At 49.5% G+C, this 19,597-nt stretch overlaps 1 protein-coding gene across 1 annotated transcript; it reads right to left on the bottom strand.

The window, feature by feature from the left end:
* Positions 1-286: 286 nt before the first annotated feature.
* On the bottom strand, positions 287-6,581 carry LOC103593425 (N-acetylmuramoyl-L-alanine amidase-like). The gene is given in 6 exon segments (XM_008576397.1): positions 287-376; positions 1,097-1,394; positions 1,981-2,191; positions 2,967-3,798; positions 3,929-4,155; positions 6,518-6,581. Coding segments are annotated over 6 exon segments (1,722 nt in total).
* Positions 6,582-19,597: the final 13,016 nt, after the last annotated feature.

Below are 19,597 nucleotides of genomic sequence, written 5' to 3' on the forward strand. Positions count from 1 at the left end.
GGTGGGATGACTGAGGTATGTATCCTACACATTCTCCCAGAGCTCCCCAGTAGGACTGAGCCTGGTTACCCAAGTGGAAACTTGCTTGATAACATATCTTTTTTGCTGTCTTCCCTTCTCTGCATGGTTTCCTCATTCCCCAGCTGACATGTCCTGGGATCACCTCCCAATAAACTATTTGTACAGGAATTCTTGTCACAGGGTCTGCTTCTGGGCACACCCAAACTACAACAACGTGTGCAAACACAGATGATGCATACACAGAGATTTTCTTTCCTTGGTTTCTTTATTGGAGGTCTGTGGCTGGCAGGATCATTGAGGATGGCTCCCCCCTGGATTTCCGAGAGGCTCTCCTTGCAGTTCTTGGCTACACAGTCTAGAAAAGACAAGGGAATATGAGGCTTGGGGGTTGGACATTGCTGGGTCTGCCTTCCTAGTGGTGGGACCCTGGATGGGGGAGGGGACAGCGGCCCAAAGTGAGGGAGTGGGTACAAAGCTGCCTGCAGGACAAGGTAGGCAGATCAATCGCTTAATTAAATGGACTGGCACTATGCAGTTAGCACGAGATTATCCAGGTGTGATTATAGAGGTATCTTAGTGATCGAGGTCAGGGGCTGGGATGAGATCATCAGGCAGAGGTTGTGCTAGCTGGGCCTAAATTGCTCCAGCATAAGGGTTGTCATCAGGGATTAGGGAATCAGGGGCTGAACAAACATCCTCAGGGCTCAGATTGTCTGGGCAGAGGATTGCAACACAGGATGGTTAGGGGCTGGACAGAGGTTGTGCAGGCAAAGGGTTTTTTGGCTAGGTTAGTGTGTGTGACAGAGGGCCTTTGGGTAGGGAGCAGGGACAATGCCGAGGTTGGTGGGGCTGGGCTGAGGTTGTGCAGGCATAGGTCAGGGGACAGGGGCAGAATGACTGAACGCCGGGCCTAGGTTGCCTTAATAAAAGGGCTGCAAGGAAGATGAAGGGCCTGGCTGGGGCTGTGCAGGAACAGGGGTTACAGACAGGAGTCAGTGACCCTCCGAGGTTGGGCGAGCAGGCAGGCAGGGGTCAGGGGCCGCGGGCCGTGGGAGTGTAGGCGGCTCAGACTCACCGCGGCGAAGTGCGGCCAGGTGCGCAGCAGGCCGAAGAGCGCGTCGCCGGGGCAGTCGGTGCGCACGAGCTGGCGGTGGCCGAGCAGCGCGTAGTCGGGCCGCAGGAGGCCGGCGCGCAGCGCGCAACTCGGGAGCAGGTCGCGCACCGTGCGCAGCGCGGCCTCGGTGGGAAGCGATGCCGTGTAGTTGCCCACGAAGGCCACGCCGAAGCCTCGGGAGTTGTGTCCGCGCGTGTGCGCGCCCACCCGGTGCCAGCCGCGGCCCTCGTACACGTAACCGTCCGAGCCCACCACGAAACTGCAGACGGTAAGAGGAAGGAGCCACCACCCGGCGTAAGGGAAACCCCGACCCTTAAATGGGCCCCTCCCCCAGATTCCGTCCCTGTGCCAGGGGCCTTTCGACCCCAAGTCCCGCGCGGTCGCGCTGCCTCTCTCCTGTCCAGCTCCATCCTTGTACCACACCAGCTGCCACCCCAGAATCCGTCCTGTCTCTTTGGATCCGCCCCTCAGTACTGCCCACGCCCCTTGCTGCCCACCCTCCCCCCTCGCCTTTTCTCAAGTCCAGCTGTTGCCCAATTCAGAACCCTTTTCTATCTTAGGTCATCACTGCCCCACCCCCGATCCATTCCCTACCACACGCCCCGTCCCTCTCCCAGGTCCTACCTCCTGTCCTAGTTCTCTCCCCTGACATAAGAGACCCAGTGTTTAGCTATGTCTGGTCCCTGTGCAGGCCCCACCCCTAGCCTGGGCCACGCCCCCAGCACAAACTCTTCCTCGGTCTTCCGGGCTCTCACTCAAGAGGCGTCCCCTGCCTTAGGCCCCGCCCACTCAGGCTGTACCCATTGTCGTCGGCCCCGCCCCCGGCTCGGCCGGGTCCCACCCACCTGTAGCCGATGTCGTCCCAGCCGCGCGTGTCCTGGTGGAAGCGCTGCATAGAGCGCATGTTGGCTGCGCAGTGCGCGAAGCTCGTGCAGGGTGATGCGGGCAAGTACGTGTGATGCACATACAAGAACCCGAGAGGCAGCTGCAGCGGCGTCGGGCGGCCCCGGTATGGCGCCGCTCCCCAGCGGCAGCGCGGGTGGATGGCCGGGCATCCTGTGGGCAAGCGGGTCCAAGCTTGGGATCAGCAAGCGTTTCTATGCCTGCCGCCTGCACCTCCCATTAAAGCAGATATAGGGGCCATCCCTCCAGCCTCCTCCCAGATTTGGGAAGAGTTCAGTTTCACCCCACACTGGCCCCCGTTGGGATCTAATTTAACTAAATCTAACAGTATCCCAGGCTTCTTGGTATTTCCACTATGTCTCCCATCACCTTCAGGATAAAGCCCAAGAATTTTAGTTTAGACTTCGGGGTCCTTTGTAACACAGGGCCCAGCGCTCTCTCCAGCTGGCCCTGGCCTGAGCCCTGTGAAAGGGCAGCCACACAGAGAAAATAAGAATCTGGGCCCCCATTTACTGAGCTTCAATTGTGTGCTTCATCTTCCTAAACCATCCAGTAAATCCAAGAGGTAGCAATGATTTATTTGGCTTTACTGAAGAACGTGAGGTTCAGAGAAGAGAAGCAACCTGCCTAAAGGTGCACAGGAGTAACTGGTTGAACTTCATGTGAACCTCTGTGCCTTTACATATATGCTGAGCCCACCTAGAATGCCCTCTTCCTCACTTTTTCTTTTTTAAATCAGATGAACTCCTATTCATTCTTCAAGGCCCAACTCTAGCATTTCATCATCTGTGCAGCTATCTCAGTCCCTGGCCAGAGCCCTTATTGTCTCCTCTGGACTCCCCTAGTCCTAAATCCACCAAACCACCTGGGGCTGGCAATGTCTATATCTGTGAGAGGAAGGGTCACAGGAGATGGGGGATGTTCTCACCCAGGAAGGCCTCAGTGAGCTCCTTGGTAGCATAGGTGGCCACCTGGGCCAGCTGTTCTTGGCTCATGCCCTGCAGCTGGAGGTGTGCTGGCTCCAGCCTCTGTAGCAGGAGAAGGGCCCCCGACACCTGCTGGGCCAGGTTAGAGGCTGAAGTCAGAGCAGCCCCATTCTGCCGTCGGAAGTTGCTGCGGAGCCCTGGGTCTCCAGCCACCCCAGCTCCGTAGTACTGGCTTAGCAGGTGGCTGAGGGGAGGCCGAGGCTCAGGGGTCCGGCTCAGATAGTCTCCAAGGAGGGCCCCATCCAGTGCACCATTGAGGAAGGCCATGGTGAGCAGCGATGCCTTGGGGTCCAAGAGTGTGAAGTTCTGGGGGGCTGAAAGCTGGTCCCAGCAGCCCTCCATTCCCAGACCTGGATGGCTCCGGATCTGGGCGCCCTGGAGGAAGGCCAAGCCCAGGTTTCCAGCCAGTGTGACCGCCAGGAGGCTGTCCACAGTAGTTGGGGACTTGGCATCTGGCAAGGAGGCTCGGACATCTGGAGAGCTAGTTCCAGCATCTGGAGAATTGGCTCCAACATCTGCAGAGGTGACATCTGGAGAGGCATCTCTAAGTCCTGGAGAGGTGGCTCTTACATCTGGTGCTGTGGCTGCAACATCTGGAAAGTTGGCTCCAGCATCCAGAAGGGTAGCCGTGCCATCCAGGGGCAAATTTACAACCCTGCGCCCCTGTAGCCCTGCCTCCAGACCTGCCAGGAGAGGCTCCACGGCCACAGTTGAGCCATCAGGTGCCAGCACCACCCCGTATTCCTGCCTGCCCCGTACACCATGTCGGGCCACCTCCTTGGCCAGGCTTTGCAACTCTGGGCTCAGTGCATGGTGATCCATCTCAGCAGCCTTGAGACTCTGCAACTCCAGTAGGAAGTGGTGGAGGGGATCACGGGGGCCAGAGTCCACCATGTCGGGCCACCTCCTTGGCCAGGCTTTGCAACTCTGGGCTCAGTGCATGGTGATCCATCTCGGCAGCCTTGAGACTCTGCAACTCCAGTAGGAAGTGGTGGAGGGGATCACGGGGGCCAGAGTCCTGGGCTGACAGCATCCATGCAGAGGGGGTGCAGCTGGCCTTGGTCACCGGTGCCTTCTGCTCTAGCTCAGTCAGGGCCTGGATGACGGAGTCCATGAGCAGGGGCAGGGATGCTGCAAGGGGAGAGAATGTGTTAATTCAGCATCCCAGCCCCATTCATTCCTAACCTTCTTGTGCTGATCCCATATCTTTCAATGCTCCCTGCTCTCTCAGATATCAGAGTTATCTCTCTGATAACTCTGTGACCCCCAGCCACTGTCCTTATGTAGATGAGAAAACTGAATCAAACAGACTGTTGCCGATTGGTTAAGGAGCTTGGTCTATCTGTGAGCACTGGAAAGCCATGGCAGGATTATGAGCAGGAGAAAGACATGGCCAGGCAGGCATTCTAAGATTGTTCCTTTGGATGTGCTGTAGTTTGAATGTCCCCTCCAAAACTCATGTTAAAGCTTAATCCCCAATGTTACAGTTTTGAGAGGTGGGGCGTTCAGGAGGTGATTGCATAATAAGAGCTCTGCCCTCATGAATAAATTCATTCATTCACTCCCATAATAGGCTATCATGGGAGTGGGACTGGTGGCTTTATAAGAAGAGGGAGAAAGACCTGAGCTAACACACTCTAGCTCCCTCAACCTTGAACTTCCCATCCTCCAACATTGTAGGAAATTAATTTCTTTTCTTTATAAATTACCCAGTTTCAGCTATTCTGTTATAAGCGATGAAAAATGGCTAAGATAGGCTGCCATGTGGAAACGGACTTTCAGGGTGCTAGAATAGGGAAGGGGAGACAGTGTGGAGGTGAGTGATGAAGGTGGCTGAAGGGAGGTGGTGGTAGGGTCGTGGACAAAAGTGGGAGAGTCCCTAGATGTTGAGTGGGAAAGATGGATAGTTTTTGGTGACGGATTGGCATTGGGGCGTTTTAGAGGGAAAGATGTCTTGAAGGATGCCCAGGGGGAGGAGTAGGATGGACTTGTGCCATGTGGGGGTTATGTCAGTGGCTGAACTAGGAACCTCGAAGTGCTAGGTTTCCTGGCCCAGAGCTGGATTGTTGAATAATCACTAATGTTTCCTATGTGCCAAGCAGTATTCTATTTTTTTTTTTAAAGATGACCGGTAAGGGGATCTTAACCCTTGACTTGGTGTTGTCAGCACCACGCTCAGCCAGTGAGCAAACCGGCCATCCCTATATGGGATCCGAACCCGTGGCCTTGGTGTTATCAGCACCGCACTCTCCCGAGTGAGCCACAGGACGGCCCGGTATTCTAGGTGACTTATATACCTCATTCAATCTTCACAACAATCCTAGGAGGTAGGTCCTATTAGCCCCTGTCTTAGTCTGTGTGTGCTGCTATAATGGAATACCCAAGACTAGGCAATTTATGAAGAACAGAAATTTATTTCTCACCATTTTGGAGGCTGAGAAGTCCAAGGCCAAGGCACTGGCATCTAGGACTTCCCAGCCTCCAGAATTCTGAGAAAATAAATTTCTGTTCTTTATAAACTACCCAATCTCGGGTATTCTGTTGTAGCAGCACACACGGACTAAGACAGCCCCCCTTTACAGATGAGGCACATGAAGCACAGAGAGGTTAGGTTACCTGCACAAGGCCACACAGCTAAGAAGTGGCAAAGGCAGGATTTATACCTACGAAGTCTTCATCTCCATACTCTGCTGTTGAGAATCCAGGTTCTTCTCCAGACAGTCCATAATGTAATCTCTCTATAGCTTTGCTCTTCTCTCCCCAAAATGCCCTTTCTTGCTTTTCCACCAAACACATTTCTCCCTTTTCCTGTCCTATCTCTATGTCTTCTCCTCCAGGAAGCCTTCCCTACTTTTGCTTCCCAGGCTCCAGCTCCTTCCCCTCATCCCTGCCCTGACTCTATGGGGCTGTAGTGGATTGAATTATGTCCTCCCAAAACTCACTGAAGCTTGAATTGTGTTCACCACGTTTTATGTATTAGAAACTTAGCTCCCACTGTGACTGTTAAGAGGGTGGGGAATCCTATTATGGTAATTGAAAGGTGGAGCCTTGAAGAGGTGATTGGATTGTAGGACCCTGCAGTAGTGAATGGATTAAAAATGGTGCTCAGGGGTGTGGTTCTGAGGGCTTTAAAATAGGAGAGTCTGTATTGCTCTGTCTCTGCTCTCTGCTTCCACCATCTTGCAATGTGAGACCTTTGGGTCGCTGTCGCCACTACCAGATGGACTTTGGACTTCCCAGCCTCAAAAACTGTGAGCAAATAAATTTTGTTTTCTTTATAAATCACCCAGTTCTGTGTATTCTGTTATAAGCAACACAAATGGACTAATACAAGGGCTAAGAACATCTGTGTCCCCAGACGGGAGGTTCCTCAAGAGCTGAGGCCTTCTGGGGTCTCTGGCCTTGCCCCATACTGGGCTGGACACAGAGGGGGTAGCAATTCACTTTTGCCGAGTCCAGAGTCCTGGCTCCAGGTCTCTGCCCTCTGACCCACCTGTTCCTGGCTCCGGCCACAGCAGCAATCCGAGCAGGATCCAGAGTACATCCTGGGCTTTCATTGTGGGATTCTGGCTTCCAGAGGACATACCCAATTGACCTCAGAGGAGAACTTCGTCAGTGCTGGAAGGAGACAGACATGGAGAACTGAGCGGAACCTTTGGTCACTGTCAAAGTCCAGCGGTGGATGACACCACTGGCCCTCGTGGAACCGTGGGCGGGAAGCAGTGGGGGTGTGGGGGCCGAGTGCCCTGGGTCAAGGAGATTTGGGTTTCAAGGGCTACGCCATCCTATCCAGTCTCTCCCAGGCTGAAGTCAAGGGTCAGTAAGCCAGGCCCATTCTAGGACGGTTCTGGAGGCCAGGTAGTTCAGCCTGCATCCAACTCTGCCCATTCTCAAGACAGGTAGACTGAGGCCGGTCCAGCAAGCTCTGCACCCTCCCTATTGTGACAGCTCCATAGCTGCTGCTGGCCACAAGAGGGGACTCTCAGCTGCTGGCCCGCCTGACTGGTAATACCGGCTATGCCTAGAGAGGGGAGAGAAGGAGAGGCCTGAAGTTGGCCCTGCCTCCTGTTTTTTGTTGCCAACACTCCAGGCTCAGAAGGAAGATGAGTGCAGGGGCTGAGGATTATTTTTTCTGAGGCTTGCTCTGAGCCCACGGGGACCACAGGAGATGCCACCTGTCATCCAATTTCTGCCCTTGATCCTAACCAAGTCACAAGAGGTAGCTGAGAGCAGAGGCTGGATCTGGACATTCAGGGACCCTGGCTTTGTCCCAGAAACTGGCTTCTGGGCTTACCTGGGTTGACAGTGAGGGGTTCTTCCTCTTCCTTGGATAGGAGAGTCTGTATTGCTCTGTCTCTGCTCTCTGCTTCCACCATCTTGCAATGTGAGACCTTTGGGTCGCTGTCGCCACTACCAGATGGACTTTGGACTTCCCAGCCTCAAAAACTGTGAGCAAATAAATTTTGTTTTCTTTATAAATCACCCAGTTCTGTGTATTCTGTTATAAGCAACACAAATGGACTAATACAAGGGCTAAGAACATCTGTGTCCCCAGACGGGAGGTTCCTCAAGAGCTGAGGCCTTCTGGGGTCTCTGGCCTTGCCCCATACTGGGCTGGACACAGAGGGGGTAGCAATTCACTTTTGCCGAGTCCAGAGTCCTGGCTCCAGGTCTCTGCCCTCTGACCCACCTGTTCCTGGCTCCGGCCACAGCAGCAATCCGAGCAGGATCCAGAGTACATCCTGGGCTTTCATTGTGGGATTCTGGCTTCCAGAGGACATACCCAATTGACCTCAGAGGAGAACTTCGTCAGTGCTGGAAGGAGACAGACATGGAGAACTGAGCGGAACCTTTGGTCACTGTCAAAGTCCAGCGGTGGATGACACCACTGGCCCTCGTGGAACCGTGGGCGGGAAGCAGTGGGGGTGTGGGGGCCGAGTGCCCTGGGTCAAGGAGATTTGGGTTTCAAGGGCTACGCCATCCTATCCTGTCTCTCCCAGGCTGAAGTCAAGGGTCAGTAAGCCAGGCCCATTCTAGGACGGTTCTGGAGGCCAGGTAGTTCAGCCTGCATCCAACTCTGCCCATTCTCAAGACAGGTAGACTGAGGCCGGTCCAGCAAGCTCTGCACCCTCCCTATTGTGACAGCTCCATAGCTGCTGCTGGCCACAAGAGGGGACTCTCAGCTGCTGGCCCGCCTGACTGGTAATACCGGCTATGCCTAGAGAGGGGAGAGAAGGAGAGGCCTGAAGTTGGCCCTGCCTCCTGTTTTTTGTTGCCAACACTCCAGGCTCAGAAGGAAGATGAGTGCAGGGGCTGAGGATTATTTTTTCTGAGGCTTGCTCTGAGCCCACGGGGACCACAGGAGATGCCACCTGTCATCCAATTTCTGCCCTTGATCCCAACCAAGTCACAAGAGGTAGCTGAGAGCAGAGGCTGGATCTGGACATTCAGGGACCCTGGCTTTGTCCCAGAAACTGGCTTCTGGGCTTACCTGGGTTGACAGTGAGGGGTTCTTCCTCTTCCTTGGGTGCCTGTGGCTGAGTCCTACATAGTGGGCATGTCATCTCCCCTTTATTCTGGCATCAGGTGGGGCGGGCTGACGTGGCTGGGTTGCTGTGTATGTAAACTATTTCCTTGTGGGCCTCCCACCCCAAAACCAGCCCAGGGAGTTTCTGGGAGACCCACCAGGCTGGGGATGCAGCATGGGGCAGGCCCTGGGCGGGCCTGGGAATGCCCAGACTGAGCCAGGCCTGGGATTCCCCGGCGGGCCACCGGGGCTACTCAGATACTGGGTGTTCTCTTTCTCGGGGCCCAGTATCACCCAGCACAAAGCTGGGCACACTGTGGGGGCTCAGGAAGTAGGGTGCTGAGGGGCCGGCCCGTGGCTCACTCAGTAGAGTGCGGTGCTAATAACACCAAGGCCCCGGGTTCGGATCCCACATAGGGATGGCCGGTTCGCTCACTGGCTGAGCGTGGTGCTGACAACACCAAGTCAAGGGTTAAGATCCCCTTACCGGTCATCTTTAAAAAAAAAAGTGTTCAGCCACCACCACCCCAAATTTAGATCAGGGTGCAGTCTGAAGAGAATAAAGCAGATGATATTTCTTTTAATTTTAAAACGTAGATATTTACCCCCCCAAATCCAGGGAGGGGTACAGGTTTTCAGAGAGTGATTCTGCTTTCTCAAGTCTCAAAAGCACTAAACTAAGAGCTTATTCTCTTAAGAGTTTCTGAGGAAAGGCCTTCTGTGCCTCAGTTTCCTTATCTGTAAAATGGGAGATAATAACAGTACCTACTTTTTATGAGATTCTTGTGAGGATTAATGAGGGCCAGAACAAAGGGGGCCACATCCCAGGGGAGTCAGAGGCACTATCTTCCTCTGAGCCAGAGTTTGCAAGGATTTTGGGATGGGGGCTCTGCCTGGTAGAAGAACCATGTGGAGGCGTGGGCTGTGTTTCCACATAGTGCAGGGACCATGGCGAGGCATCCTGGGGTGAAAAATTTAAGGCAGTGCTGAAAATCACAGTCATCAAGATAAATATATATTTTTAAGACTTCATCTTTTTTTAGAGAAGTTTTAGGTTCATGGCAAAATTGGGCAGAAGATACAGAGAGTTCCTGTATTCCACCTGCCCCCACCCATGGACAGTCTCCCCATTAGCAACATCCCCCACCAGAGTGGTGCATTTGTTACAACTCATGAACATTGACAGTCAATAGACATCATTATCACTCAAATCCATAGTTTACATTAGGGTTCATCACTCTGGGTGTTGTACAAATGTTTGGACAAATGTGTAATGACACGTACCCACCATTTTAGCATCATACAGAGTGTTTTCACTGCCCTAAAAACCCCTGGGCTCTGCCTATTCATCCCTCCCTCCCCCCAACTCCTGGCAACCACTAATCTTTTCACTGTCTCCATAGTTTTGCCTTTTCCAGAATCCTACGTAGTTGGAATCGTGCAGTTTGTAGCCTTTTCAGAGAGGGTTCCTTCACTTAGTAATATGCATTGGAGTTTCCTCCCTGTCTTTTCATGGCTTCATAGCTCATATTCTATGGTCCGGATGTACTAAAGTTTATTTATCCATTCACCTACTGAAGGACATCTTGGTTGCTTCCAAGCTTTGGCAAATATAAATAAAGCTGCTATAAACACCCATGTGCAGGTTTTTATATGGTCATAAGTTTTCAACTCCTTTGGGTATATATCAAGGAACACAATTGCTGGATCATGTGGTAAGAGTATATTTAGTTTTGTAAGAAACTGCCAACCTGTTTTCCAAAGTGGCTGTACCATTTTGCATTCCCACCAGCAGTGAATGAGAGTCCCTGTTGCTCTGATGTCGGAGGTAGGGTCCTGGGGGGCCCGATAGTCGGCCTCAACCTGCCCTGTCCTCTTACCAGGTTCTTGACTCCAATACAGGAAAGAATTCAAGGGCAAAGTCACAGGAGAAAGTGAGAATGAATTTAATAAAATAGATAAGAAATACAGGTTCCACGGAGAGAGTGCGGCCTAGCTCCAGAGACTGAGCAGGGCCCACACCAAGTCTAACACAAAAGTAAGTTCAGTTCCGACATCGAGCCTAACGCAAAAGCAAGAAAAACATACTTAAAGTTCAGTGCAAAGCTCAGGCCGGCTCAAGAGAGTGAGCAACTGCTTGCTGAAAGTAAGTTCAGTACAAAGTAAAGCACACATCCCTTCAGCCAGCAAAGTGCAGGTTCCCACCACGAAAGTAAGCAAACACCTCCCCCTTCAGCTGGGATTCCACTTTTATAGTTTCTCTATCTAATGAATACTCAATTAAAGGGATGGCTCCCAGTTATGTAGCATTTCGTCTTGCACGTGCTCCGTCGGTCTTTTCCTGGAGCATGTTCTTTGGTCAGACCCTATCACATGTACCAGGCATATTCAAGAATGTTCTGTGCTCTCTATTGAGCGTGCCCAGCCACTGGATTGTATAAGTCAGCACCTTGTGGTCTCATTTTCTCCCTGTTGGTGCTGAAAATAAGTCTAACTGGCAACAGTAACTTTTCCAGGGGAGGGCCCAGAGCAGGGGGACTGAGACCTTGGGGAGTGGCTGGAAACCCAGAGGTGTGTCCTGAAACCTGAGCCAAGGGAAACTGAGCACATCCTGTATCAGCTGCACATCCTCGTCAGCATTTGGTGTTGTCAGTGTTCTGGATTTTGGCTGTTCTAATAGTGTGTAGTGGTATCTCACTGTTGTTTTAATTTGCATTTCCCTGATGACATATAATGTAAAGCATTTTTTCATATGCTTATTTGCCATCTGTATATCTTCTCAGGTGAGCGCTCTGTTCAGATCATTGGCTCCTTTTTAAAATCAGGTTGTTTAGGGCCGGCCCGGTGGCGCACTGCTACAGTTCGCCGCTCGGGAGCGCGGTGGCGCTCCCACTGAGGGTTCGGATCCCACATACAGACCGGTTCCCGCTCACTGGCTGAGCGAGGTGTGGGAGCAACACCGAGGGTTGCGATCCCGTTGCCGGTCCCGGTCCGGTATGGGCGCAACACTGAGGGTTGCAATCCGTTGCCGGACACGAAAAAAGACAAAAAGAAAAAAAAAAATCAGGTTGTTTATTTTCTTATTGTTGAGTTTTAAGAGTTATTTATGTATTTTGGATATCAGTCCTTTATCAGATATGTCTTTTGCCAATATTTTCTCCCAGTCTGTGGCTTATCTTTTCATCCTCTCAAGATATATATGTGTGTGTGTGTATATATATATATACACTTTAATGCAATATCTTAGTAGATTAAAGGAAATGCAAAAAATCAATGGTGAATAAAATATTAAGATTTTAAATACAGATGGGATCTGTAACAGTGCTGTGCTAAGACATATTGGAGCCAGAGGCAAAAGGAAAAATCAGGAATTCTGACCCTGTCTTTTCACCTTGCTGGTCTTGTCCTAATCCTGGCCCTGTGTCCACCAGGGTGGGGCCCCTGGGATGCTAAGGGGTGGCGGTTATGTTAATTCCCCACTTGGTGTCTGTCTAGTTTGGAAATGACTTTGATTCAGCATTTGTGGACTCTGAGTTTGTCCCCCAGTTCCTCCCACTAACTGGGGCTGTGACGGACCCTTGCAATTTTATTTAACGGGCCATTTGTCCCCATTTTTCCCAGTGTGAGGCTGAACTCAGAGAAATTAGGTAATTTTCCCGAGGTCACACAGCTAGAACACGAGGAGGGAGAGGGCTCCAAGCCCAGTGTGTGTTTCCATTATCCCCTGAGGCTTCCAAGGCACCAGCCCAGGCTTTGGTCAGGGCCAGAGTAACTATAACACTTTGTAAAGAGGAAATGTTTGCTGACTGGCCTCAGAGGGATTTCACATCCAGGAATTCATGGGCTAGCTAGATGGGCAGATTTGATTTCTTTCTAAAGCTTGGAGTTGGAGCAGAGGCCGCATTGTGTTAGAACCAGGTGCATGTCATGGACGGCAGGCATTTCTGTTAGTGTCTATCTGGAGTTTGTGACCTTCTGCGGTAGGACCCTTCCTCCAGGAAGCCTCCCTGATTACCCTTTGTTTCCCTTCCCCCCACCTAGCTCCCTGGCCTGGGATTCTTCCCTTTGACTCAGGACTGTGCTTTCAGGGCTGGGAGTTTCTCTGTCCATTTCTGTCTCTCCTAGATTAAGAGATGCCAAGTCCTCTTGGGGTGCCCAGAGGTGCCCAGCGCAGGCTCAGGCCCAAGTAGGTGGCACGGAGAAACTGCCAAGTACACAAAAAGCCTGATCAAAGATGTGGAATTAGTTTGAGGTTGGGTTCTGAAAACACACGCACACACGTTCACATGCATTCAGGCACCCACATAGCAACGTACCTGGGCTGGGCTGGGCCTGGGAGGCAGCAGAAAGGCTGGGAATCCCATAATGAATCACCCCTGCCCCCAACTTCCCTCTCACCTCATGAGGCCCACCTGCCAAGATAAGTCAAGGCCCCACCAGGCTGCAGGAAGACAAGGGGTCTCATGAGAGTAGCCACCGATTAGGGTGTGGGGCCAGCTCTAACGGAGGTAGTAGCATTGGTACAGACAGGCAGAGTCCTGGGCCCTGAATCTCAAGTGAGGCTGGGATCAGGGTCAGAGGAGAAGGGACATTAAACACTTCACTATGATAGCAGTAATGATAATAATAGTGAAGACCCTGTTAGTAATGATAAAAACTGCTATGAATGGGGCTCTGAGCTGAGATTTTACGTGCCTGTGTTTTTTCATTCTGCTCTGTGTTTTGTTAAGAGATGCTATAGAGCAGAAGTCAGCAAGCCACAGCCTATGAGCCAGCCAGCTGTTTGTTTTGGTAAACAATTTTTTTTTTACGTGAAATGCACCTAACATGAAATTAGCCATTTTAAAGTACGCAATTCAGTGGTATTTAGCACATTCACAATGTTGTTCAACCATCACCTCTGTCTAGTTCCAGAATATTTTTATAACTACAAAGTAAAACCCCATTCCCATGAGCAGTCATTCCCCATCTCCCCTCCCCAGGTCCCTGGAAATCACTAATCTGCTTTCTGTCTCTATGGATTTGCCTGTTCTGGACATTTCATATAAATAGAATCATACAACATGCAGCCTTCTGTGTCTGGCTTCTTTTGCAGAGTGTAATGTTTTTAAGGTTCACCTACGCTGTACATGGATCAGAGCTTTATTCCTTTTCAAGGCTGCTTAATATTCCACTGTATGAAAAGACCACAACTTATTTACATAAGTGAAGGTTTATTGGAACACGTCCCCTTCCATTCATTTGTCTATGGTCTATGGATGTTTTTGTGCTATCATGGCAGAGCCGAGTCACAAAGCTAAAAATATTTACTATCTGGCCTTTTAATAAAATGTTTGCTGTCCGCTGCTGAGCCAGCCCATCTGGATTCAAATTACTACTTTACCATTTACTAGCTCGAGCAAGTGGCTTAATCTCTAGCCCTGATTTTATCCATCTCTAAAATGGGAGAATAGTACCAACCTTGTAGGGTTACCATGAAGATTAAAGAGGTGACACTTGTTGTGCTTAGGACAGTGCCTGGCACATGGAAAGCATTTGACAGGTAGAGAATTGGGGGCAGTAGCAGCCCGGGTTCCTGCAGTTCCACCCACCTGCTCCAGCCTCCCCCATGGAGGTTCAATCCAGCCCATAAGAATAACCCATTTAACTATTATTATGGCTGGACTCCCATGCCCTAGAGGAGTCCAGACTCACAGTCACGTATTATTTCTGCATCTGGGGCACTAATCCAAGCCCAAGGCTTCCCTGTTGGCCTCAAGTACCTGAGAAACCAGCTGGGCCTCAGGGCTGGGTCTTGAGCCAATCTGTAACTGCAGCCAAATCATGAAAGCCAGGGTTGGCCAGCCCCAGAAGTGGTCAAACCCAATTCGCCAAAGGGAAAAACAAGTCGTGGTGCAAACTATTGGTCCCACGGCCTCCCCCTGGGGCTTACCTGCAGTCCCCGGTGGGCAGACTTCAGATGCGTCTTCCTGGGAGAGCAAAGGTGAGATTTAATCTCTCAGACACCTGGTCCTGACACTGGGAGGAGGGAGTTTTGTAACCAAGGGCACGGGATATTGCAGAGATACAGTGAGCTCAGCCCTTGGCGGTATGCGAGGGGCCAGGAATGAGTGTGGGGTGAATGAGACCAGAGGTTGGCACTCACTGGGGGAATTTATCGAACACCCACAGGCTCGTAGCTATCATCATCCTGCTCGAGTAAATGGCACAGGACAAAGGGCTTTAAACATTTATTTTATCTTGTTAACTTCATTGTTTACTTATTTTGAGCTGGCTGGTACAGGGAACCGAACCCTTGACTTTGATGTTATAACACCACACTCTAATCAACTGAGCTGACCTGTCAGCTGTAAAAATTTTTTTTTTTTTTTTTTTTTTAAGATGACGGTAAGGGGATCTTAACCCTTGGCTTGGTGTTGTCAGCACCACGCTCACCCAGTGAGCGAACCGGCCATCCCTATATGGGATCCGAACCCGTGGCCTTGGTGTTATCAGCACTGCACTCTACCAAGTGAGCCACAGGCCGGCCCACAAAAATTTTTTTTTAATAGAAAATTTTAAACATATTCAAAAGCAGAGAGAATTGTAAAATGAACCCTCATCATCCAGTTGACAACGTGTCAACTCATAAAGTACCTTATTTCTTCTGTAATTCCACTCACAGTCTCTCTCTCGTGATATTATCTGTTGTTGATGGTCAATGCCAAGATCTATTAACTCATTAGCAGCTACAACATAGTGGTATTTGAATGATATAATTCCGTCTTCATTTATTAGCTGGAATACTTTTACAAAGACAGCGTCTCATCTACCATTTCATTGCTCAGTGGTACGATTCATATGGGAAAGGCAAGATAGATGCTTGATTCTTTTCCTTTGTTAGTTTTCAAAATTATTACTGGGCTCTTTAACATCCTCCAAAGGTAAACAATGAGATTTTTTTCCTCTGTATATATTTATGAACTCAGAAATTTAAATTCTTGAAATGTATCAATATATTTTCGTTTTTATCAGCACTGATAATCAAATAGTTTTCTTTCCTTGGACAGTGGGAGTCTCTTTACTTGACTTCTGGGTTCTTTTGACATGGCTCAGAGTCTTAGGGAGCTCTCTTGTTTTATGCTGTAACATGATGTTCTGGAAACATCTTGTTTTTTTCTTGCTACCAGCCTGGGGTTGGCCATTTCTCCCAGAAGCCCTTGTTCTTTTGTTTAGAAAATGGTACTTAGAGACCACAATCGAAGTGCTAGGGGTGCTCATGGCTACTGAGTTACTTATTGTTTGTTTCTAGATCTTTTCACTGAACACACATTGGAAATCCCTTACTGTTTTTTTTTTTTTTTTTTTTTTTTTTTTTTTTTGCAGCTGGCCAGTACAGGGATTGAATCCCAGACCTTGGTGTTATCAGCAACACGTTCTAACCAACTGAGCTAACTGGCCAGCCTCACCCCACTTTTTTTTAATTCTTTATTTATTAATTTATTTTTGGTGCCTGGCTGTTATGGTGAACTGAACCCTTGACCTTGGTGTTATAAGGCTGTGCTCTAACCACCTGAGCTAACCAGCCAGCCCCCACTATTTTTTTTTTTAAATAAAATATATCATGTGTTTATGCTGATACTTCCAATTCATATTCAGGCTTTTATTTAACCTGATCAATCTTATAGCTGTATCTTCATTTTCCCACAGTGAAAATCCAAATTCTCAATGACACCTATATAATCATTCACTTGCTTTATTCCACAATACACACACATCAATCTCAGAAGAACACACCAACAGTATCTCAAACAGTATGGCTGCTGAAAACAGTTTAAAATTTTTTCTCTGGTTCTTTTTGTCATTTGGGTATATCCCACTAAGAATGTGTCATCAAATTACTGGGCTGTAAAGTCACCTAAAATAGTTATGCCATTAACATGAAGTGCTTGATTTTCAGGGACTTTTTTTTAAGTGCAGAAAGTTTTTACTTTTTAAAATAGCAACTACAATAAAAACAATACCTCACAGTAAGATTGTGCATTACAATCATGCAATTAGAAACTGCAACTAGAAAACAGTTCAAATAACAGGATTAATATTGTTATGATAATTATTATTAATCTGTTACTTTGGAAAGTTCACCTCTCCCCCAATTTATTACCACTCCCCCTCCCCCAATTAAAAAATATCACTGAAATATAGAACTATAGCAAATACAACTTAGAGTTACTGGGTCATTGAAGTGAGATAGGTGGATACATGCATATAATTTTGCCAGATATTGCCAATTTCCCCTCCCCAGGGCTTATATCACTTTGCATCCCCATTAGTAAAGTATGTGGGTGTGTAAAATACTACCAATCCTTTTCATTTGACCTGGTAGATTACTACACATTCTTCAAAACCCATCTCCAATATTCCATCTTCCAGGAAGACTTCCCTTCCCCTCTGGCTTCCTTCTCTCTGCTTCTCCAGCTCCAGGCTCCTTTCTCTGGTTCAGCCCTGACTCTGAGAGGTCAATCTGATATTCTCCAGACTGGGAGCACTTTGAGGGCTAGCTCCAGGTCTGAGTCTTCTTGGGGGATTCAGCACAAAACTGGCATGCAGAGGTAAAAACTCAGGAAGGTTTTCGGTCTGAATAAAGGACAGCCCCTGCCTTGGGTTGAATGTCCCCCCCAAACTTAGTCCCCACTATTACAGCGTAAAGAGGGTGCAAAGTCCCATGATGATAACTGAAAGGCGGGGTCTTGAAGAGGTGATTGTAGGACCGTGCCTAGTGAATGGATTAATAATAGTGGTCAGGGGTGTGGTTCTGAGGGTTTTAAATGAAGAGAGAGGAGAGTGTCTCTCCGCTCTGCCATTTTGCAATGTGATACCCTGCCATCACTGAAGTCACCACCAAAGAAAGCCTTCAGTAGATGTATTTCCTGGGCTTTGGACTTCCAGGCTCTGAAACTGTAAGCAATAAATTTTGTTTTCTTATAAATTACTCAGTTCTAGGTATTTTGCTATAAGCAATACAAGCAGACTAACACAGTCCCATAGCTTTGGGCCTCCCTGTCTGGGCTCTCCTTGGCCAGAGAAAATGTACCATGTCAAGGTGCCCAATATTCTGGGTTCTGCTCTCTGCCCCCACTGTGAGTCACCTGTGCCCAAGGATGATGACTACACTGTGTGTGTCTGTCACCTGTGTGGTTCTTGGCTAGAGGAGTGGCATCTGCCTGGGGTCAGGGAGACCCCAAGTCCAATCCAGTCATCCCCACTGGAATCAGGCTAGGAGAGGTGGTCCCATGCCAGCCTGACCATCATAGTAGTTTCCATCTGCTGGGTGACCACTGGTGCCAGCCACTTGCTAAGGAGGGTCTTAGGTCTGTCCCCCAAATATCCTCACTGTCCCTGGAATCTGACAGACATGGGTTTAACTCCCAACTTGAGCAGGTGACTTCCTCACTCTGAGCTTCTGTGTCTTTAACTGTAAGTGATCATAATCCAAGTCCCTACCTCACAGCCTTATTGTGGAGAATAAATGTGATAACATAGGCAGAGAATGGAGCTTGTATTAAGCATTTGATTGGCAGATGTATCAAACAAAATGTGGTCAACTGAGGCTCAGAGGAGTGAAGTATCTTGCCCAAAGTCACACAGCAGTCAGAGAGGCCCAGATCCAGCCTGCAAACATTTTTGAGAAGTTTCCTTCTCCTTCCCTTTCAGAAGCCAGACAAGAGAGATGCTAAACGTAGGTTCTTTCGGGAGGGAGTTTGCCACTGTGTTGCTTTGCTCTTTGGGGAGCTGACCTTTCAACACATAATCTTGTTGAATCAGCCTGCAGTGGCCTGTGGTCAGGAACGATAGCATCTGGTTCACTGGTGGAGGTGGCTGTGCCACCTTTCCCCCACTACACTCACTACCCCTCTCTGGTCTTCTGTTCATATCAGCACAGCCAGAGGCAGGGTGATTTCCAGTGCCCCAAGTGGGGGTGGTGTGCCAGGCACTTCCCTGCCTCCAGCCATTGGTTGCTGCTGGTCTTTCTGCTCTGGGGCACCCTTCCTCTTTCCCTGTCATTTCGGCCTGGCACAAAGCGGGGTCCCACAAGGATTTTCACAATCCAGCTTCTACTGACTCCTCTGATCTCTCCTTCAGAGTTCTCCACTCCAGCCCACTGGTGTCTGGCTCCTTGAGAATGCCACCCTCACCCCAGCCCCAGGGCCTTTGCACTTGCTGTTTACTTTGCTCCAAGCAAAGTGCTCGTATTCACATCTTCCCATAATTCAGGGATCACTCCAACATCACTTCCACCTAGAAGCCTTCCCTGACCATCTTATCTAAACTAGGTCCCCAGTCCCTCCCTGTTGAACTCACCCTGTGTACTCAGATCCCTATTTGATACTATCTTTTTCATTTGCTTGTTTATTGCTGCCTCTCCTAGTTGGATGTAAACTACTTCAGGGCAGGGACCTATCCCGCTCAACACTGCATCCCCAGGGCTGAGACCAGTGCCTGGCACAGTGTTCAGAAAACATTGGTTGACTGACTGGCCATTGGGCTTAGTATTATAAATATAAATTTCTTTGCTCCTAAATTGGCTCATGAGGATGAAGACCTTTTTCATGCTCAATGTTGGGGTCTAGGGAAGCCCCTCAGATGGGCCACAGGAACTCAAGTCCTGACTCTGTCCCCACCAGGCTGTGTGACCCTGGGTGAGTCGCTGCCCCTCTCTGGGCTTCTAATTTATAAAACAAAGGCCTTAACTCATTTTTTTCCCTGAAATCTAGTGAAAGCTGTGGCCCCTAGTCTCCCCAGAAAAATGAACTCTTAATTTTGTACATGACTTTAAAGGAATTAATGATTCCCCCAAAGTCCAGGGCTAGACTCTTCCCCCGCCTCTGCCACTCCAGCCAAAATTGACTTATTAATTGACTCGGTTGGTTAGCAGCTATTCAAACGGCACCTACTCTCTGGGCCCAGACATGCTGGGAGATTCTGGGGCCCCAAAAGACCCCAGCTCTGGGCTCTGAGGTTTGTAGTTTGGGGCCAATTGCAGCCAACCACTCTCAGCTGCGTGTG

Source organism: Galeopterus variegatus, unplaced genomic scaffold, assembly GCF_000696425.1.
Source record: "Galeopterus variegatus unplaced genomic scaffold, G_variegatus-3.0.2 Scaffold1344, whole genome shotgun sequence".
NCBI lineage: Eukaryota > Metazoa > Chordata > Mammalia > Dermoptera > Cynocephalidae > Galeopterus > Galeopterus variegatus.